General features: G+C 35.5%; 1 protein-coding gene across 2 annotated transcripts in view; it reads right to left on the reverse strand.

The window, feature by feature from the left end:
* Positions 1–5,847: 5,847 nt before the first annotated feature.
* The window catches only part of PHF6 (PHD finger protein 6), a 50,421-nt gene continuing 32,614 nt past the window's right edge, over positions 5,848–23,654 (reverse strand). Inside the window, exons 6-11 of one of the 2 annotated variants that reach the window (XM_024567030.3) lie at positions 21,814–21,980; positions 21,503–21,646; positions 20,291–20,395; positions 17,427–17,560; positions 9,328–9,457; positions 5,848–9,003 (exon numbers count right to left, since the gene is read on the reverse strand). In XM_024567030.3, the coding sequence (XP_024422798.1) occupies positions 9,328–9,457; positions 17,427–17,560; positions 20,291–20,395; positions 21,503–21,646; positions 21,814–21,980 (680 nt within the window). In that variant the 3' untranslated portion in view covers positions 5,848–9,003. Of the gene's footprint in view, positions 9,004–9,327; positions 9,458–17,426; positions 17,561–20,290; positions 20,396–21,502; positions 21,647–21,813; positions 21,984–23,654 lie in introns of both variants that reach the window. The other variant, XM_045200906.2, reaches the window with a different exon arrangement.

Raw genomic sequence — 23,654 nt, forward strand, 5'->3', positions numbered from 1 at the left:
GCTAGTGGGGCAAGGGTAGGTAGATTATCCTGTAGAGTCCCAGCTGACAGAAGGACTTTTCGGTCTTCGTCCTGTCATCTGATGTTTTACTCTTATTCTTAAATCATTTGTGAAAGCAGATTGGCAGAGGTTCACGTGAAGGTGCCTGGACTATCCGGGATATTAGAGCCTAGGAGTCAAGTGAGAACTAAAAAACACCCATTGGCTTTAGCAGCAGTAACCGGTGAACTTTGCTGGAGGGGTTTTAGTGCAGTTGAGAGAAGCAGAGGTGTAGCTAAAAGTGATTTGACTTTTAAGAAAACCGTGAGAGAAATAGGGTAAAACTAGAACATAAGAACTGTACACTATCAGGGGATGGGAGAGTCTTAAATCTGTTTCCTCCTTTAACCCTTACCAGTCTACGTGTGAGCACTATTTTAACCTGCACTTTAAAGATGAGATCATGGACGTGGAGATTCAGTAACTTATTCAAGGTTACATGGAATACAAACCAAGGTCACCAAAATCTAGAGTCCATATGCTATTTTTTTTAATTTAATGGTACTTTTTCCATTACCATTTAGTCCCCCTTATACTCCCCTCCCCCCATATGCTTATGTTTTCATCGTTTCTAAATATACTGGGAAGTACAAGTAAAAAGGATTGAAGATTGATTGGAGAGCTCGAGACTAAACATCAGTGTATGTGGTGGCACCAATCTGCACTGTTGCGGCTTCCTCTAGCAGGCCATCTTCCTCAGGTTTAAGTGTGGGGTGAACTATAGGCACAAGGGAGGTAAGAGGTAGAAGAGATTTAAGTGGTATGTTGAGGCCAGTTGTGTCAAGAGGTAACGGAGGTGATTAACCCATCTTATCCAACCCGAGTAGACAGCAAGGCCAAGAACTGCCCACTAAAGAAAATGAAGGGACTAAGAGTCTGACAAACACGGGTACAGAGTGAATCTGGGCAGAATGTTAAAGAAAATCAAACAAACAGTTGAATCCAAACTAGTTTATCAGTCGTAAGAATAGAGAGGATGGATCTAAAAGGCAGAATAATACATTCTGAGGAACTCAGCGAGTAGATGTCGAGATCTAAGCAGACCAATTGTAGCCCTGTTGACTGATGGTGTCATTAATAAATAGATAAAATTCAGGTCAGGACAATTTATTTTTATTTCTTATTGTGTTTTTTTCCTTTACCAGTTAGTCCTGTTATACCCCCTCCGCCTAGATCAGGACAATTTAGTTTGACACTCAAGCCTGAGATCCAGCAGTTTGGGTAAAAATATCCAGGAGAGTAGTAGAGACTCAGCATGGAGCCTCAGTGGGCAGGCCAGACTGCGGACAGGGACCGGGGCTCTCAGTAGGGCACACATGCGACAGCTGTAGCAGTAGACCGTGGAGACAAGTGAGAGCAATATAGGGCGGCAGATAACTATCAGCCTGATGGTCATTATAGTCATACATGTGTATACATCGATGAATATGGAATTAGGGTTGCATAAATAAATATATTAACACAGCTTTCATGTGAAATAGTAAACATGTAACTAATGATTTATATACAAAAATTAAACTAAATAAGATAAAAACTTAACATATAGTCACTGATATTGGAAAATTATTCTTTTCCTCTTTTAGAAACAAAAAATTACTTATATTTTAGATTTTTAAGGTGACTGAATAATACCAATGAAAGTTTTGTTTCAAATACAAAAATTAAAAACAAAAACAAAAACAACATGGCAAAGACCAGAACACTGTGGAATATTTACGTCAGGGTGAGGAGAAGAGTCAGGAAAGGTGTGGTCTTAAAGAGGCAGTACAGATCATGGAAATCGCGGTAGGAGTTTCGGGAAGGGGCATCAAAGGAAAAAAGAAGAATAAAGATGTGAATGTATCAAGGTTTGTGTCAATCTTTCTAGGAAGTGGTCTAGAAACAGTTGGTTGCATTTCCAAGTTCCATGGAATGGAGTGACCCCAGTTACTAAATGTTGTAAACGCTGCCTAAATCTCTCTCCTACCCTTCCTCTTCCCAAGGGAAAGAAAATCTGTCAAGCCTTTTTCTTAAGCAGCATGTTTTCTTTAACCGCTCTCCCCGGGCCCCAGCCCCCACCCCGAGCGTACTGAGAGCCTCCTAAGCTGTCTGGGCGAATGGGATAGGTTGAAATGCTTAAAAACAACTCCTCTATGGGAGGTCCGGAAAGATGTTTGTATCTGAAGATAACGCCAAAATTCCAGCTCTTGGACCTGCGAACTTTTAAGAAAGTGCTTATCTTTTGTGCTTGCTCTCTGAGAACATGAGACCAGGGTCCAAAGAATTATCGCTTCCTGGTAATACTAAATCAATACTAAACATAGAACATAAGCCTATTGGGCTTAAGGATCAGGAATGTTTGAAAATAAGCCCTTGTTAAATAATCTGGCTAACCTCTGAAATGAAAAAAGCAGCAGTCTCCACGACCCCCGTAGTTTGAAGTTACCAAAAGAACTCTCTAATGTAGTCATCCTGTTTTGTTGCCCTTCCTTAAAGACTTAATTATTTCAGAAACATGAAAAAAGAGTGCAAGGAAACATGATTAAAGGTTGAGTTACCGGCCCATTAAAATTATTTTTTAATGTTATACAACTGACAAAACCTTTTAAATAAAACAGTTGTTTGACTAATGTTACAAATACATAATTAGCACCAAATGTGATTTTGAGGATCTGAAAAAGCTAATTTTCATGTGGCAAACATTTATCCTTGACTACATTCTCTTTACTCTTTATTTAGAAACTTTCATGTTGACTGACCAGCCTAACTGCATATTTGCGTCATTTTACCAACGATTTATTTTCAGACATGCAGGTAATTGTTGCTTGAGATTCTTGAATGAAAAAAAAAAAAAAAACCCTCATTTTCTACCAGACAAGCAAAAAGCATAAAGTGTATATCAACTCAATTTTTCTGGTTAGTCTTAGATTTTATTCATGTAAGGATGAAACAACTAGTTGAAAAGTGCAAAGTTCAAATGGTTTTTATCTTGTTTTCATGTATTCGACTAGTTGTTAGACACAGCCATGATTTGGGAAGAACCATGACGACAATTAAAGGTCATAGGAACTCTTCAACAAAAACAGTACATGACCCCTTCAAGTGCACTGAATATATGACCTTGGATACTTGGAGAAGCAGATTTATCTGGAAACAATGAATAGCTACGAGCAATCTGTTACCTTTCAGAAAGCAGAAGTAAGAGAAATGATTCACCATTACTACTGTTATTAATACATATGAAACAGAACCTTTTGACTTAACCTTTTCACACATGCAATAAAACCTCTAGTTTCTCAATTCATATTCCACTTTGACATGAAGCCTATATGGTCTTTATAACAAGACCAAAACCCCATCGAATTTTCTATAGAACGTGTATGATTTTTTTTGTTGTTATTTTTAAAGATACCGTACCTCTTTTCATTCAAAAGCACACCTTTGGGGTGGGGAAGCAGAGAGGTTTAATTCCTATAGATGGGACTTATTTAAATTGGTACAATTTTTTGGATCAAAACTTTAAATGTACATACTCTGCATTTCCAGAACTTTAGCCTTAGAAATTACATAAGAACATGAGGATATATGTAAGACATAGAACAATTCCAGGTAATCCATACACTGTGATACCATGGAGCTGCTAAACAGAATGTGAGAAATCTACCTTGTACTGACACCCTGTAGAGCCGTTCAAGTAAAAAAAAATAAAAAAAAAAAGAAGGTACAGGACTGTAGGTACAGCATGATCCTATTTATGCTAAAACAGTGTTTAAGTTATATATGTATACACGCATTTAGAAGGACATGCATGAACTACTGAGGAGTAGGGTTGTGGAGAAGGGGGAAATTTTCATATTTTGCTTTATATGTCTTCGCATATTTTAATTTTGTACAAGGAACACATATTCCTTCTTTATAAATGAAGGTAAAACCCATCCTTTTAAATTGTATAATTTATGGGTTTTAGAATATTCATGAAGTTGTATAACCATCACCACTATCTAATTCCAGATGTTTTCATCACCTCAAACAGAAGCACCATACCTGTTAACAGTCCCTTTTCATTCCCCACCCTGCAGCCCCTGGAAACTACTCATCTGCATTCTGTCACTATGGACTTACCTATTCTGGACATTTGACTGAAATGGAATCATACAGTATGTGACCCTTTGTGCCTGGCTTCTTAGGATAACGTTTCCAAGGTTCATCCATGTTGTAGCAGTATCAGTACTTCACTTCCTTTTATGGCTATATATGACTTTTACCAATACCAAAATCTGTAAATAGCTCTGATCTTACAGGTACTCAAACAGAAAAACCTTACCCCTTTGTACAAATCACTTTGTAGAAAGTCAACAGCTCAAAATCCAGTGTCCACATTATACTAGTTTATTTCTATCTGCATGTCAACACTCTCTTGAATATCCACCCTCCCAGGTCCCATTTTAAAGCTTGCTTCTTGAAACAGTATTTTTGTTTTCACATGTCTATTTGTTAGACTGTTCAACATTCACAGAGCAGATCTAGCTAGCTCTTTGCCCAGCTGCATCTTCCCTGTCTCCTGGCCACTGCTCCCACCTCCAACATAAAACCACATTTATATCCGCAGACAGCTACAGACAAAGGTATAATTGGGATGTTTATGGATCTCCTATATTTTGACAAGGACCCAGGTTTGACTGACTTGACTTCAGTACACTGACGATATGCAGAACATTAACTTTCTTAGTAACTGGTATTATATAGTTTTCATATTCTGAATAAAAGTCAAGAATAATTTTTTTCCTTACATCCTTAATGTATACTTATGTCTGTTATAGTATAGTTATAGTTATGTCATTACCTGAACAAGGCAAAATTATGTGACATTGGTTGAGAGGTAAATCAGCACTGTGTGTAAGGCTCTAATATATAAATATAAGATGGACTGGGGTTTTCTCTTAAAAAGATGGACTAACCATTTGCTGGACATAGAATTATCCTAGGAAATTCTACCGGTTTATGCTTTAGAATGATCTGAGCAATTGTTGATGACTGCAGCTGAAAAACAGAACACAACAAAACACCGAAACAACCCCCCCACCCAGCTGTCAACAGTTTCAATTACCTAAAGAAAACCACATAACTCCTTTCTCCATATTTTTATGGTGGAAATTAAAATGAAACTAAATAATGGATTTTACAAACACACACACACGCCAAGCACTATTGGGTAACATTGGCAGGAAGGCACACCATCCTATAGTTGCAGCATTAATCAGAACCTAGTGCTTGATTTTCACCCCCCTCTTGAGTGGGAAGGCAGGTTACAAAATGTGTGTATGGGATGAGCACATTGCACTAATGAAAACTTTGATTTTGGCCCCGGAAATGAGCCCTGTACACGAAGCAAGCTGTCCATGGGAAAGGGAGTAAATTTAAATCTATAAGGTGAAATGCCTTTATGACAAAGATATTAACCATGCATCCTTATTACCAATCAGATTAACTGTACTAGGTGTTTTGGTTTCTTTGAAGATGACCTTTTAAGTTCTAGAGGCTGCAATTTAGGCCATAGGGATCTGAATCACGTAAGCGAACCAAGATGTAATGCAGCTCTACTGTACTTGGAATATTGCTGTTTCTCTCCATGATAAAACCTTTTATGTTGTGAAACTTTTAAGTAAACTCAAATTCACATTTTTCCTTTCTCTCATACTTGTTTAACAAGTTATGAAACAAACTAAGCATCTCACCTTGAAATAAAGCAAGACTAAAAGGAGCACAATGCTATTGCTGTTACGAATAAGCTTCATTATACCCTTTCACAAAAACACATACATACAAACATGAAAGTCATAACTCATTTATTGAATGAATAGTATATGCAATACCAATAAAAGGAAACTAATACTACAAACTACAATTTTGAAAATAAAGCCAATATAACAGGAACAAAATATACATAACATGAGAGGAATGTTTGATTTTGACCCATAATGCATTCCTTATCTTTACAATTAACCTAAATGTCTGTTAGAACAAAACTGTATACCTTGGTCTAACTTTAGCGCTTTTTAAAAAAGCAACATTCTAGAACAACACTTTTCTTTTGCTTTGAGATATTTAAGGTTCATACATTTGTTCAAGTACATAGATTCTGATTCAACAGTAGATCTACATAGCTTGTTATTCTCTGAATATCTTGAGTAGCATGTACTCCTGAGCAAGTACTGCCTGAAATTCTAAAATTGCTGATTTTTGAAATAAAATGTATTTCAGTTATGGGTTTTTAATAAATTGAGATGAAAGTAAAATTCACCTTCCCCCCTCCCCCCCCAGGAACAAAGAGCTCTTATTAAAGTATAGAAACTCAAGTCTATCTTTCTACTCTAAAGAACATTTCTTACTAACATTTCTGGTAAGGCAATAAATGCTCCAGAATAATCTTCAATATACGCTTGCAAAGATTACACTGTTTAATATCAATAACAAAAACAAAACAAAAATAGGAAAAAAGAAAAAAGGAAAAAAGAAAAGATGCTTCAAAACTTCAAGCTAAAATATGCATAAAACACAGTCATGGCAGTACTTTTTGAAATGATGTAAATGTTATATACTTATCAAATAATGTCATGCTTATTAAAACTACAGTTAAGGACTTAAGAGATGAACAGTAAATATACTGCTGAGGTCCATTTTTCTAAATATTCATACCACAATGTAATTACTACCCAGAAGATGATGATGCTACTTGGGAACATAAGTACTGTACAATTTTTACATTGTAAGGCACTTTTACTCAGCATGTGACAAACATGGACAGAAAATAAAAATATTGGAGGTTTACAATCAAAGGTGATTTTTCATGTGACTTCAATTTACATTTCAATTTTGTAATGAAAGACTATGTAGCCAATCACACCACAGTGAGAAAAATAGGTAGCCAGCCACTTACCTAGCCAACCAAAAGGTAAAGTGCTATTCTGGTTGCTAGTGGCAGAGAAAGGGTTGAAGAAACCCATACAAAATCATACACTTGATTACATAACAAATCTATCAACTGAAAGCTATAGTATTTGAAGTCTATTATGTGATTATTGACTGGCCATTATTACCCCCCGGCACCTTCCATTTTTCCTAAAAACATCGTTACAGTAGTTGTCCAAAAATGAAGGTGCTCCACTGTTTCCCGGGTAAATCGATGGCATATAAAGTAAAAGTGATCTAGACACAGTGATTCAAAGGTTTAAAATAACAGGTTTCAAGCTGTTGTAAGGGAATAAAGTACAGATCCTTTGGGAAAAGTCACATAGCTTGGTAAACAAACATCTAGATCTGTCGTTGCACTTCAAGTCATGGTGAATTTTGAAAATTCATCACATACACACAAAGAAACCCAATAGCATATTTAGAGCAAGAAGAGAAGAACATAGAGGGAGAGCAACCAACTACTAAAGCTAGTTTCCTTCTAAAAAAAAGATGGTTAAAATAAAGCAATCATCAAGTCCCTTGACTTATGTAAATGTATGAATACACACTTGACAACTCTGTCTTTAAGGGACTAGCAGTTAAAAAAAATCAGTCATTAAGCACAGTGTAATTTTCCACCTGTTACATTTAAAAAATGCGTTTCCATAAGATAAAAAATACCTTGATGTACAATCAAGTTAACATGATTACTTCTTGTTTGCTAATTTGCTTAAATGTGGTAGGTTAACTAATAATTCAGATATCAGAACCCCTACCCTTAATAATGAGGTGCTATGGTAATATTAGGCAGACCACAACAAAAGTTTTTTTTTTTGGTTTTACTATAAAGAAATATATAAATGTGCTTCAGAAGATAAATGGAAGAAAATTTCACTAGCTAGAAATGCCAGTGAGAAAAATCCTTTCTAAAAAGCTGGATTCTTAGGCTTTGAGAAACAACTCTGGTGATCCATAAAACAACACTGGGCCCTACCAGAGGAAAAGTAGGGCACAAAAGCCTATTTAATAGATAAGCAAAGCACTGCATGAAAACATTAAAAAAAATTAAATAGAGTTTTAAAAATAGTGGTCACAAAATTAAAAATAAATACTGTTTTATGCAAAGACTGTTTTTTACTCCTAGAGCACATGAGACCTCCTTACATACTTTGGGCCAATATATGAAGTGTTCCGCACAACACGGCACTTGAGAGGAACGGGTTTCAGACATGGTGGCTAAAGTCCTTAGTGAGTGGTAACCCTTTAAATCTTAGAAAGGTTTAATTTGCTGTTTCCAAATGTTAGTTTAAACTTGAAAGGATCCAATCGTTTTGTGAGAAGCTCTTTGTATAACATGAAAAGAGAAGAGGTTTACTGTCAAGAGAATTTTGGCATAAGCACTAGCGCTCATAGCTTACAATCACCAGTTGCCTGAGTCCATGCTGGTCAGTGAGAACAACTTCAACAGGAACTAAATGAAATGTTTTAGCACACTTCTTGCAAGAAATTTTTAGCATTTGCTGTCAAAGCCAAGAGAAAAATAAAGTTCTCTTCATTTCTAGCCTCCATTACTTGAGCATGAACAAAAAAAAAAATCACAAATTCCCATGTGTTGCGACCAGAGGCGTGTTTGTACTGTGAAGTAAAATTTGCTTATGCTTTCCCTTGAGTATGAATCCACTAAACAAACTTAGACACTCTAAACAGAACTTTGTTCAGTCCAAGTGAAAAATGAAGCTGACTTCATTTCAATGTCTGCTTTAACTGTTGACACTATACACAGGGTTAATAGTGTTTCAATTGCTTCCCAGAAACTGCAAACTACGGCTATGTATTATCAACATGTGAAACTCTGCCATCTAGTGAAGAAGGCTCATAAAACAAACAAGACGTTTTTAAGCAGTTCAATGAAGGATCTAAGACTTGGGCAGTAAAAAGTTACAAACCCTTTTTGATTTTAGAAAACAGTGAAAAAAAGAATAGTAGTTATGGATGTCTTATTCATTCCCAGTTTTCTAACTCTGTCCCATGAACCTGTTTAAAAGATGATAAAAAAATGTAAAATATGATGCTTGACGGGAACACAATAAAAATAATGTTATTGAGGAGTGAGAATATCTTACTGATTTGACATTACAACTACATTTATAGATAAAGTAGATAGCTTGTTTTTACTCTTACAAAATCAGCTAGTTTAAAAAACTATGCAAGCTTACACAACCCTTAGCATTCTAGTAACATGCTCAACTAAACATAATAACATTTAAAAAATCATACTGCACACCATTACTTCAACATGTTTTTTTATCAGTGTGTATTATATTGTGACAACAGATCCGATATAATTAACTTTCATACCTAGTTTCCATTAAGTTGCTGCTGAGTTAGTTGTTGCTGATCAAGTTCTAATTTTCCCCGGCTTTTACTCTCCCGTTCCTCATCTTCTTCATCTCTCTCATCATTTCCACTATGATTTTTACAATATAGTCTACAATGATGAAAGATAAAAATCTCAAAATGTTTTGCCACTATTCATGCAAATATATTTATGTCATTAGTGATGAGGTTGGTGCCCATTTAAAAAGTGGGTTTCCTCATTCACCCTTAAAAACACTTCATAATTAGTTACAGGTACACGTCTATCTAAAAGATAGAAAAGCACTGTATTAATGAGATATTAAAAGTTCATCTGAAATTAAACCTTTGGTTTAGCATGAAAGTCACCACATATACTCACTCAAATACAAAGCAATACCGAATTTTGCCCAATAACATTAAAAACAAAGTTTTTCATATAAAATAATATTGAGTGTCAACTGCAATTGAAAAATAAAATTTTAAAAATGCTTTAAGGCTAAAACAATAAAATCCAAGTTTTTGGCCAACTTGAAAATATCAATGTTAAGGTACAGAAATGAAAGATTCCAATTCTGTAATGTTTCACATACATTATTTAAAAGTACATTTCAGGAAATTATACTATGTATGTAATCTGCTCACACTGCACATTGGGAATCACATCTTTTTGCAATCATGAGTTCAAATATCAGGAGTGAGACTCCTGTCCTGGCTGGTGTGGCTCAGTGGATTGAGTGCCAGCTTGCAAACTGGAAAGTTGCCAATTCGGTTCGCAGTCAGGACACATGCCTAGGTTGCAGGCCAAGTCCTCAGTTGGGGGCATGCAACGGGCAATCGATCAATGTTTCTCTCACACATCAATGTTTCTCTCCCTCTCCCTCCCTTCCCCTTTCTCTAAAAACAAATAAATAAAATCTTTAAAAAAGAGACTCCTGGGTCTTGGCTGGTGTAGCTCAGCGGATTGAGCACGGGCCTGTGAAGTAAAAGATTGCTGGTTCAATTCCCAGTCAGGGCACATGCCTGGGCTGCAGGCCAGGTCCCCAGTAGGGGGTGCATGACAGGCAACCACACATTAGTGTTTCCCTCTCTTTCTCTTTCCCTTACCCTCTCTCTAAAAACAAATAAATAAAATATTTTTTAAAAAAGAGATTCCTACATAGTGCAGCTATTAGGTAGCTTCCCCAAAATATAACCTGAATATAATTAAGCTTTTGAACCAACTTATAGTTTATGGAAAATATGGAGGGGTAGAGAAATGAGGTAAATGGCCTCATGAAAAATCAAATAGATAAATCTAGCATGTAAGACTTTTAGAGGACAACTTATTGAAGTGCTTCAACAAGTAGGGGTAAAAGATGGGATGGAGTGGAGTAGATTGTTCTATATAGAGACTTAAAAGACACAGACATCAAATGCAATTTACAGACCTTGTATGTATCGAGATTTGAGCAAATTAAGTTTAGAAGGACATTTTCAAGACAGCTGGGGAAATGTGAACTGAATATGAGATGATGCGAAGTTAAAAAGTATGATAATGGCATAGTGATTAGATAAGGAACACCCATACTTTTCAGAGCTGCATACTGAAGTATGTAGGGGTAAAATGACCAAAGAATCTGGGGTTCTGTTTTAATATACCCCAGGAAAAAAGTAAAATAGATGAAACAACTATGGCAGTAACTTAGTGCCCACTGAAATGGGCAGTTGTTATATTATTTTTTTTTTTTATACTTTGAAAATTTTTATAAGAGTTTCATCTAAAAGGATAAGCCCTTTGTTAGCAGAACAAATTTTAATCTTTTAAGGGATTATTTTTCACTCAAGGACTATTTCCCACAGGCCCATTACACGTCTTTCACCAGTCTAGACATCAAGGCCACAGGTGCCAACTGGTCAAACAAGACTACGGCTGTCACAGAACTTACTTTTCTATGGTGGGAGACTGACATTTTAAAAATACATATTTAAATACTTGAAATATATAATAAAGATAATTAAAACAGGATAAAAGGAACCAGTACATAATCTTCCCTTGCCCTTTTATTATGAATATATTCAGGATCCAGAAAGGCTGCCAAAAACCCAGATAGGAAGAAGCCACTTCATTCGGAAACATTCCTCCCTGTATTTTGTATTTGTCTATTCTTTCCATAAACTACTACATGCATATGGACTGTTATTTTAACTCAATGATCTCTATGATAACATAATCTGGAATCCATATTATATGTTGATTTTAGAAAAAATTATTTTATTATTTTAAAGAGTTTATTTTAATTAATTTATTTATTTTTAAGATTTTATTTATTTTTAGAGAGAGGGGAAGGGAGGAAGAGAGGGAGAGAAACATCAATGTGTGGGTGCCTCTCCCATGCCCCCTACCGAGGACCTGGCCTGCAACCCAGTCATGTGCCCTGACTGGGAATCGAACCAGCAACCCTTTGTTTCACAGGCCCATGCTCAATCCACTGAGCTACAACAGCCAGGGATTTATTTATCTATTTTTAGAAAGAGGGGAAGAGAGGGAGAAAGAGAGGGAGAGAAACATTAATATGTGGTCGTCTGTCACATGCCCTTCACTGAGGATCTGGCCCGCAACCCAATCATGGGCCCTTGACTGGGAATTGAACCTTTTAGCTCGCAGACCCCTGCTCAATCCACTGAGCCACACCAGCCAGGGCCAAATATTTTTGTTTGGAGACGGCCACTGCAACATGGTTTTCTAATAGTTAAAAAGTAAAAAAAAACCCTACCTAAATGTCTAAGAAAGGAATTGATTAACCAATCTCATATACCCACACAATGGAATACTATAAAACCATTAACATCGTGATATAAAACTAATGTCACAGAAAAAATGTCTTCAGGGTAGTAAGTGGAAAACAGTTTATAAAACTATATATAATAAAATCTAGTTTTTGTAAATATACTCATATATAAAATCACACAAATGTCTGAAGAAAGTATTCCAAGATTTAAAATTGTTATGTCTGGTGACAGAATTAAAGTTGACATTGTCTTCTGTCCTTATCTATATTTTCCATTTTCCCAAAATAAAAATGAATAACTGTTATACTAAAAATACTTAAATAAAATTAAAATTTAAATATAACAATTCTCCATATATCTGATTTTAGATGTTTAAAACAGGCCTGGTATTTTCGAATATTAATGGTTACTATAAATACTGATGCTTTACTCATAAAAATATCCAAACACCACAGTATAAAGAATAGAAAATTGCCTCTTTGCCTCCATTTCTCTGCAACGAATCAGAGGTAACAACTCTTTACTGAATATGTTCCTAATAATTTTATGTATACAAAACATACAAATATCTTGTACCCATGTACACATATACAACTTAATTTTCCCCCTATCACAAAAATACCTCCTCACCACTCTACACATGAATCTACTTCATTCCTTAACTGTTGCACAGTACTCCACTAAGTGCATGAACTAAAATTTATTAAATATCCCGATGAACATTCTGGTTTACTTTTATTTTGCTATTGTAGATAAAAGGTTAACATAAATCTTTTCCCGTTCTTCATGACAATTTCACCTTTGGTTAACTCTGGCAACTTTGAAAAATGGCTGTGTCAACTATTTTACTAAGCTATGTTACCCTTCAATTGGCAGACTCAATCTTGACTGGGACAATTATAAATATTCTCATATGAAGCCACCTTTGATCTTCTTTGTGGTATAACCTGAAAATTATCTATGCCTATATAACATATAAGAGAGGCTGGTTCTGATGGAATACGAGGCTTTTAAGCCAGAGTGGATCCCACGCCCACTCCATGTGGTTCCCGTCTTATTGGACCTGAGCTGTACTATACTGACCACTGCAAGGACACCCACAGAAGACGAGTATTTGATGCTGTCCTGCTGGCAAGATTCAGTTCCTGTCTTGAGGAGAGTGATGCCATCTATGGTAATTTGGTCAGTCCTTATTATAGTTCTAAGATGCCCTTGTGGATATAGCAGCAATCATTAACAATAATACAATGATACTTCTTGCAGCTACATCCTTGTGCTGTTGTCTGCTTATTTCTCTAAGTCCCTACAAATAGACTGATAAATTGCTCTCCTTAAAAGTTGTACCAATTTACATTCTGCCTGAACCTCCAATGAGAATGCCTGCCTCTAGAACCTAGCTAACATTAGATAGGGTAAATTCTACTAATCTTTGCCCACCTGATAGGCAAAAATTGCTAGGACTTTGTTTTAATTTGCATTACCTTCTTCACTAACAAGGTTGAACAGTTTTTCACAGGCTTATAACCAACCCATGATTGTTTGTTCTATTAATCACCTGTTCATCTACTTTGCCCATTTTTTAATTGGGTTGTGTTTTTCTTAATGATTTGGAATTCTCTTTATGTAGTCTAATTTTAATGTAGTCCAATAAAATTTGGGTTTCCTATCATACTTACAAAGGACTTATTTCCTTGAGTATAGAAAAATTCTCCTTTATTTCCTGCTGAGTTTTTTTATGATTACCATTTTTCTAAAATGTCTTTTATAAAGTTTTCATTTATTTATTTTTAGAGAGAGAGGAAGGGAAGGAGAAAGAGAGGGAGAGAAACATCCATGTGTGGTTGCCTCTCACATGCCCCCTATTGGGGACCTGGCCTGCAACCCAGCCATGTGCCCTGACTGGGAATCGAACCGGCAACCCCTTGGTTTACAGGCCCATACTCAGTGCACTGAGCTATACCAACCAGGGCCGTGATTAAGATTTTTAATCCATCTGGAATCTGTTTTGGGTGTACAGTCTGAGACAAGGATTCAAATTACGTTTTCTAAATGGAGAGCCAATTGTATAAATGTCAGGTAGTGAATAATTCATCCAGTCTTCACAGATACAAAATGCTACCATAATTATTTATAAGTTGCCAACAAAGACATGGATCTGTTTCTTATGGTCTCTGTCACTATGCCAGTACCATACTGTTTTAATTACTGTATGATTGGTTTTAATATCTAATAGGAGACTGCATTAAAAATTTCCTGGCTCGTTGTGATAAAAGACTAGTTCACTATCCCAATATCCTTTTTCTATCCCTTCCCCTGTAATATTAAACTAGATTTTATTTGGGTAGCCATGTTCGTACTAAGAGTACATGTTCTCAGCCTCCTTTGGACATGTGACAAATGAGATGCGTAGCAGAAGTGTGTGTATAGAACTTCCAAGAAGGCTGATTAAAGTTAGATTTAGCTAGAGAAATAGCCACTTTGTTCTTCCATTTTTCTTTGTTCCTGATTCTTCCTACTTCCTATGGAAGGAGGCCCCAAAGATGAGAGAGGCAAAAGGATGGTAATCTGGGTCCCCAATAACAATGAAAAGCTGCCTACCACATCTGGACAGCTTTCTTCTGAATGTGTTTTAGGAGAGAGACAAACTTCTACCTTATTCAAGCTTCTATGTTTTCTTGCTATATAAGGTAACATAATTACCAACAAAAAATAATACTACATTTATGAACATTTTGTTCTTATAAACAAAACTGTCCAAAGTCCAGATTTCATTTAAGTTGTGTTAAATATATAAATTAATTTGGGGAGAACAGCTGTCTTTCAAAGTCGAGTCTGTCCATCAAGGAACGTAGTGTGTTTTACCTGTGTAAAATGCTAATTTTTAAAAACAAGAAAAGGATCACCTTTAGTATGTGTGTAGGGTGGGAGGCAGACATTTTCTTTTACATTTCTAACTAGTTATTACTGGAATTGTTTTAAAAAAAATTCATCTCATATGCATCAACCTTACTGAGCAATTACTAAGTTAAATTCAGAGGTGATTCCTTTGGATTTTCTTGGTAGACAATGATATTAATAACACTGACAATTTTTTTCCCTCACAGTATTATTATACATCTTTTTTTTTTCTTGTTGCACTGACTTAACCCTCCAAGAGGACACCAAGAGCAATGTTGGTAGCGGGCACCCTTATCTTGATCCTGATCCAAACTGAAAGTATGTTAGTAGGTGGTTTTCAATTAGAGAGGAACATGAGAATCACCTGGAAAGTCATCACATTACATGGTTTGGGCCTCAACCTACTGAATCTAAATCTCTGAGGATGGGGAACAAAGAACATTCTAAAGAGGGCCCTATCCACCCCCAGGTGATTTTGAGGTTTAGCCCTTCTTAAGGCCCTTGGTCCCTTTTACACTAAATAAGGTATTTGCTGTTGTTTTCTCATAAACACTTTATTAAGAATCCTAAGTTACCAAAGGCACTCTTGTTAACTTTAAAATTCATGGGTGTTGGGTGTGGCTCAGTGGATTGAGTGCTAGCTTATGAACCAAAGGGTCACCAGTTTGATTCTCAGTCAGGGCACATGCCTGGGTTGTGGGCCAACTGCCCAGTAGGGAACGTGCGAAAGGCAACCACACATTGCTGTTTCTCTCCCTCTCTTTCTCCTTCCCTTCCTCTCTCTCTAAAAATAAACAAATAAAATCTTAAATAAAATAAAATTCATGGCTGTTAGATGGTATCAAATGTATTTTCACCATCCACCAGGAGATATGATTTTCTTTATTAATTATAATGCGTCACATCAATATATTGCCTAATTTTGAACAGCCTTTCAATTGTTAGAATAGAGGTGGATTTGATTTCATAATATTTTATTTAGGATTTTGGTATATATATTTATAAAGTAAGATTGGTTTGTAAGTTTTTAGTTTTTGCTGTAAATGCTATCGTTGTCAATTTTGGTGCCACAACTATGCAAGTTTTACAGAACGAATAAAGAGGTTTGCTAAGTGCTGGATGGACCTCTTTAAATAACATTGGAATTATCTGTTCCTTAAAGGTTTTCTGGAACTCATATGAAAATCATCTGTACCTTTCTTATTAAAGTTTTGCAAATTTTATACTATAGCATTAGCACCTCATGGAGACACCCAAATGATGGTGTGACTGTTTATGCACTCTGCTTTGTACACAGAAGAGTAGACCCTGAGTCACTGGTTCAGTGCATACTGAGAATGTGAGAGTAAGAAAGTACTTTATAGTTCGCACAGGCAAATAAAAAATTCAGGGATCCCTCCCAACTTATTCTCCATTTGATTAAATAAATAGAACCATGATAGAGGCACACTGATAACATTTGTTCAATGCAGCTCAGTGGAAGACTCATAAAAATGGGGACAACATGTGCCTTGGTTGGTGTGGCTCAGTGGATCGAGTGCTGGCCTATGGAACGAAAGGTTGCCGGCTCGAATCCCAGTCAACACACATGCCTGGGTTGTGGGCCAGGTCCCCAGTTGGGGGTATAGGAGAGACAACTGATCCCTGTATCTCTCACACACTGATGTTTCCCTCCCTTCCCCTCTCTCTAAAAATAAATAAAATCTTTTAAAAAGTCGGGGGGAATAACATGTAATCCCAAATCTCCAAAGTTTACTCTTTCATCATTCTTCCATGAGCATCTTTTGACTTCTAGCTTCATCATAACCGTATCCTAGTCTAAGCTCCTAACAATTCTCACCTGGCCCCTCAGCAGCAGCCTCCTAACTCACTCCCCATTTGCACCCTTGTTTCTGTCCCATTCTCTGCCTAGAATGCTTCCCCAACACCCACATTCATCTTCGCCCTTCATATCTCATCTCAAGCACTATTTCCATAAGGAAATTCCTAAACCCTCTCCCATTATGGACTAGGTTATGTCTTCCTTGTTATATGGCATCATAGCACTTGGTAATGTATCCTTTATAGCACTTATGTAGTTTGTAATTCTATACGTAGTTCTGTGACCATTTCATTAATATGTCTCTCCCACTAGACTTTAAGCTTCATGAGGGCACAATCTATGTCTGTTTTGATCACTACAGTATGCCTAGATACTGGTACCATGCCTGACACACAGCAAGCATAATAAATACTAGTCGAATGACTGCTTATCCATGGACGTATAGTCAGGGGAAGATGTTAATGGCAGTACTCATTCTTCTATAGATTCCTGAGTATTCTATACTTTGCTAAATACCATGTAAAAATGGTGATCAAGTAAACTAACATCATCCACATTTAAGGCAGTTACTTACTGACAATTTTAGGAAAATGGACAATTGTTCTCTTACTTGTAAATTCCTCGTGACATATTTTCAATGTATTTAGCTTTGTCTTGTACTCCACAGTGGTAATGGTAAGTCTTAACACAGGCTTTTATTTCACATCCAATAGTAGCACCGGGCTGACTGCAAAGTGTGCATTTCTGTTTAAGGGAAGAGAAAGAACAATCATAAGCAGTATTTCAAAGCTTTTTTTTTTCTATTTTAGTCATATTTCAGCCAAGCATTCCAGTTTACAAAGAAAACAGCCAATTTACTATCGAAAAAGAATGCACTGAACTTATTATATAGCAATATATTAAATTATGCAGCAATTTAAACCATACTGTGATAGATTTTCTAATATTAAGTCATCTCCTGATGTTTCCATTATTTAACTGTACTAACCATTAGAAATCTGACATCTAAACATAAATAAGGCATTTCTTAATACTGCCAAACACACAAAAAATGATACACTATATTTCCGTGGAATCAGTTCCTTTCCTATTATGGAATGAGAAGACAGGAGAGCAATTTCCCCAACAGAGGGATTGCTACCAAATAGGCAAAAGGGCAGAGGGAGACTAAAGAGGCTGAAATCTTTTCAAGACTCATCAATGTGGACTAGATCAGTTTTGCCTCAAGAATGTTCTCAGATTAAAAGGTGAATGTTGACAAAAGGGTCTCATGGACAAATGAAGAAGTTTGAGAAATGCTAGTTTTATACAGATTGCTTGATGGGAGAACTTCTCACAACCTTTTCTCCAGGAAGGCAGGTATAGTAAAGAGTTCCCAAGTTTATTGAAATCCAGATTCCATTTTATGTTTGGAGGGCTGGTGGAACATCTTGATGAACGAATGTCCTTTGGAGAACACTTGGGGAAATGCTAGGTTAGTGCTTACCCTAACACTCAACAATGCGGCAGAGGTAAATAAGTTGATCAAAAGAACTAAATTGTGCCCTGGCTGGTGTGGTTCAGTGGACTGAGTGCCAACCTGTGAACCTCAAGGTCACTGGTTCGATTCCCAGTCAGAGCACATGCCTGGGTTGCAGGCCAGGTGCCCCGTAGGGGGTGCACAAAAAACAAGCACACATTGATATTTCTCTCCCTCTCTTTCTCCCTCCCTTTCCCTCTCTAAAAATAAATACATAAAATCTTAAAACAAAGAAGTGAACTGTTATCCCAGTCACCTATTTGGACTTCAGCTATATGATACAACACTATTCTGTATGATACAATGAAGTGATTTTCCTCCCTTTTTTAGTCTATACATTGTTTTAAAAGGAGTTTCCTTTTTAAATTGCAATTAAAGCATCAATAAACTGAAATGGATTTAAATGGAACAGAGAATATCAATAATCTTCATACCTTCAAAAGTGCAGTTACACAAAGAATCGGCTATTTCTAATGGATTCAGACAAAGATCATCAGTGCCTGAAACCACTAGGTGAAAGAATGAAGGGGGATTTCACAACAGAGAGGTCAGACTCACCACCTGAATCGAAGGGTCAGACATCATGAGTTGTCTGATGTGATAAAATTTGGATGATATACTCCCACCTGTGAAGTATTCTTACCCCTCAAAATGTTGAAACTGAATCTAATCAAGATTTTACACCTAACAACACTTTAAAAGAAAATCTGGAGAATTGAGGGAGAAGTTAAATGGCATCATGAAAAAAGCAAACAGACAAATAAAAGCATGTGGGATAGTGAATAGGACAATCAATCGATTTCCTCCAACAAGCCAATGGCATACAACAGGACAAAACCAGAAACAACAAAGACAGGGAGGAGGGCATGCCCCGGACCACTGAAGGTGTACACAACAAGCACAGGTAATGTATGAACCTCCTATGGGTTCTGATTCACACAAATCAAGTTTAAAAAGATGGTTTTGAGACAACTGAGGAAATGCAAATACAAACTGGGTAGTAAATGATACTGAGGACTCATTGTTAATTTATAAAGTGTAATGACACTGTGGTTAGGTAAGATATGTCCAACTTTTAAGAGATACATACTGAAATATGTAGAGGTGAAATGATATGAAGTCTCAGCTCTGCTTTAAAAAACTTCAAGCAACAAGATTAAAATGCATAGATGAAACAAGGGCTGCAAAGTCTTGGTAAATGATGAGTCACGGTGATGGATAGATGTGTGTTACTAGTCTTTCTTATTTTGATACGTTTGGAAATTTTCACAATAAAAAATTCAAAAATTAAAGTCATTTCTAGAGATAACTGTTATCTTAAAGAAAAGATTTTGCATTCCATTGACATCTTATAATCCTCATAAACTGTAAAGGGGTAAGTGATCAATAAAGATGCTGATATTACTTAAAGCTATTTATTAGTAATTCAGCATGCTTAAAAACATGAGACTTAAGGCACATTTTAATGAAAACTTTAAAGCTATGATAAACATTTAAAGAAATATAACTGTGTATGTGAACTTTAACTAAACAGAAAGCTCTGAAAAAAAAATCCTTTCATTAAAAAAAAGAACGAATAACAACATGGGGAGGTTCTCAATGCTCTGCTGGGGTTCAGGAATTTTTCTTTAGGCTCAAACAACATTAACATTTTAAACTTTGTAAGTTGCATTACACTCACATCTTCATTTTTTATTAAAAGACTCTCAAATACCCTAAAATATAAAGCTCAGTATAACTCTCTTAAGTAATGAAGTTACATAAAAAATGGAATAAGTTTCAGTCACGTCAGCATCCTTTATTATATTACAAATAAGTCAAATAGATACTGTGTTTTAACATGTAAACCATTTTATATTAAATTTTTGATGACTAGATCAATCTGAGCTGTGTTCTATATTAAAGCAGAAAGTCAGAAGAGAAACATTGCATAGCATAAATATAAAACCACAGACCATTCTTTTTCCTCGCTTAATCTCCTGAAGAACAGTTTTAATATCAAAATCTCCAAATTCTGCTCTTGATGTTGTTGTGAGCTGGACTGTGCCAGAAGAAAATAACTAGAGAAGAAAAAAAATGCAAGAACATTTAAAATTCAGAATCCTTTTGAGAAAATGGTTAAACATAACAACAAATGTGTTATATTACTTAAATATCCTAAGAGGACTTTTCCTTAATAATCAAGTACTGATTCAAATGTTTTTAATCTTTTCCCATATCTGATTAAAATATAACCCCAAATAAAAAGAATGAAATAAAACTAATGTTGCCAGCGTTGAACCAAGATCAAATACTTTTTATTAAACAATGTAGATTTCAACAGTGTCATGCTGTCATCTCAAACGTTTCACATTTCCACAAAGTTTTAAAAAATAGTTTCAAGTGGCAAATTTTATCCATAGATGCAGATCCATATTACCTGGGGATTTCAGGTAACAAGACATGTTTGGTATTTATTCCCAGGGTACAAATTTTGGAAAAAGCCCCCCAGCGAAATTTAACACCCCTCCCCAGGTAAATATACACTTAATCTCTGGTTAAGAACCTCTGGTATGAGTAATACATATTTTAAAACCTAATCATAAATGGGATGAGTAATTCAATACAGTCTAATTCAAAAAAGTTTATGTATACTATATGTTAAGGATGCAACAATAAGATACAATTCTTATCCTCAAGGAATTTAAGTCTATTAGGGAAGGGATGCTCATAATTAACTGTAATACGGTGTGTGACGTACAATGAGAGACATTTACTAGCTTATAGTGCGTACCGAACACATGTTTTATGTTTCATGATGTGTTTACAAAGTGGAAATAGTTACAGTTTTGAGTTAATTATAGGTTATCTAGAATGTGGTGAGTATAATTAGAATTTAAATCCTACTAAATTATAAAGACTATATTTTTAAAATCTAAAGTTTATGAAGATTTGGGATTATAGGATATACTATTCATAATTGTAGAACAGTAACGCTGGGGAGGAAAGTACCAAATTTGCTTACTAGCTAAATGCTTCTCAAAAAACTTGTGTTTAAAAGCGCATAAAATGGGGAGGGGGGTTTGGCTGGGGTGGGGTGGAGGGCTGGGGAGAAAAGGCACACAACTGTAATTGAATAACAATAAAAATTTTTTTTTACAAAAGCACATAAAATGAACCACGCTTACCATACACTTATAATGCGCAGCCGCCTTCTTGGCATTAAATATATGCAGTTTTCCTCTTGCTTCATTTTCTTCCTCCCCTACATGACAAAATCCACATTTAGGCCTGGTGTCGCTAGGGCTGCTTCTGTGTGGAGACCTATCTCTCTGCAAATGTAAAAGAGAAAAAAAACTTTTTAAGAAATCCTTTAAAATAGGCTATTAGTACCGATCAAGCTTAGTCAACATTTCAAATGAAGAATTTTACTGATAAGCACAGTTTAAATGAAATATTCATAGTGCAACAAGTAAGAATACAACATTTTCCTACTTACATAGGAACTACTTTCCATTTCATCTGTTCCATGGGAGGATGTGGACCGGGTATCTTCCGACAGCCCTTTAAAATTGGTTTTTCGTGGCCTTCCTTTGCGACTTTTCTTTTTACTTTTAGGTGACGCGGGCTCCAGTTCATGCTCGTTAAAGCTTTCTTCTAAATCAGCTGCTTAAAAATGAACATAAGCTTTACAGGGACCAATCTTAAAATGAGCGTTAGTTCATGATCTTTAGACTACAGATTTCTCCTAAGGATGAAATTGCCTTCAGAAACGAGGAGAAATAGTCTGTGGTATGTTCAACACAGCAACCTAACATTTCTCATAAATGCAAAAACAAAATCAAATAAAAATACTTTTATTACAATCACTGAAAAATTATTCCCATTGAATTTCTAATTCTACCGAAATGAGTTCTGCAATCTTGACTGTGCACATAATTCAGGAAACATTTCTAAACTCTAATAAGTTAATTTTAGAATTAGCTCTTGTATTTTTTTTTACCATAGGTTTTACAGCTTTACCTCATACTGTTGGTGAAATCAAAAGACTTACCTAGAAAATAAACTTAGAACAACTCAGAAAACTAAATGAAAATAAAGTATATCTGTGCTGTCTAATATAGCAGCCACTAGCAACATGAGGCTTTTAAAATTTGAAGTCACTTATAAATAACTAAAATTAAACCTTCAGTTCTTCCGTTGCCCTGAGCACATTTCAAGTGCTTATTAGTCACATGCGGCTAGATGTGTCTCCACTGGACATTGCAGACAGAATGTTTCTATCACGGAAAAGCCTACTCAACAGCACTACATTAGGCAGACAGCTCTGTAAACTATCACGAAAATCAAATGATAAAATTCAACAAGAAAGTCATCTTCAAATGAACTAACTGATCAACTAATTAAAGAAATACTAAGTATAAAAGGAATTTCTAACGTAAGTGGTAGAAAAGCTATGTTATAAGTTTGCAGTACGTACTTTAATGGATTAAATAAAATACGTAGAAATTTTAGAGTTGCATTTCCAAGCATTTTTACAATAATTTCTACCATTAATGGAAGGTGTTTCATTTAGTTATTCACTACAAATATTTTATTTATTAAGAGCCTACTGTATGTAAGACAATGTATTTAGTACTCAAAAAGTATAAAAACAAAATGTTCACTTGACTAAGGTCAAACTATAGAAAGTTTTACACACATCTCTAATACCTTCTTCATTTCTTTTTGTACTATAAGTTATTGATTATAATTCCAGGGACTAGTTTCTCAGTGAGAAAGCATATCAACTCTTATGTTGGCCTTTCCTAATAAATACTGTGAAAAAAATTTTTTTTAGAAATAGAAGCAGATTCATTAAGATAAGAAAAGGGTAATTTCATTAGTACACTTAAATATATAAACTTCAGGAACTCAGAACCTTAGATTGTTTGCAAAACAGTTAATACGAATTTGTGTCAATACAATGTCACATACTATTGTAGGATTTGAGGAAAGAAACAAGGGGAAAAGGGAAAAGTTAGAGGATAGTGTTTTAGAGGCAATAAAACAACTTCATGTGAATTAATCTTGTGAAGACACACAAGGCGATTAAAGATATCTTCTAATCGTAACCTTATAGCAAATTTCATATCACAACACACCACCTACTTTAAACATTCAAACTGACAATTTTCAATACAGAATTTCATTAAAGCTGTTGGAACAATTACTTACACTTACCAAAAATTAAAATTTCTTAAAATAAAAAATCATAAACAGATGTTTCATTCTGATAATTATATTATCTGTAATATTCTGTTATTTATAATGAAGACAATGACATTATAATAACACTGT

This window comes from Desmodus rotundus, chromosome X, assembly GCF_022682495.2.
Source record: "Desmodus rotundus isolate HL8 chromosome X, HLdesRot8A.1, whole genome shotgun sequence".
Lineage (NCBI taxonomy): Eukaryota > Metazoa > Chordata > Mammalia > Chiroptera > Phyllostomidae > Desmodus > Desmodus rotundus.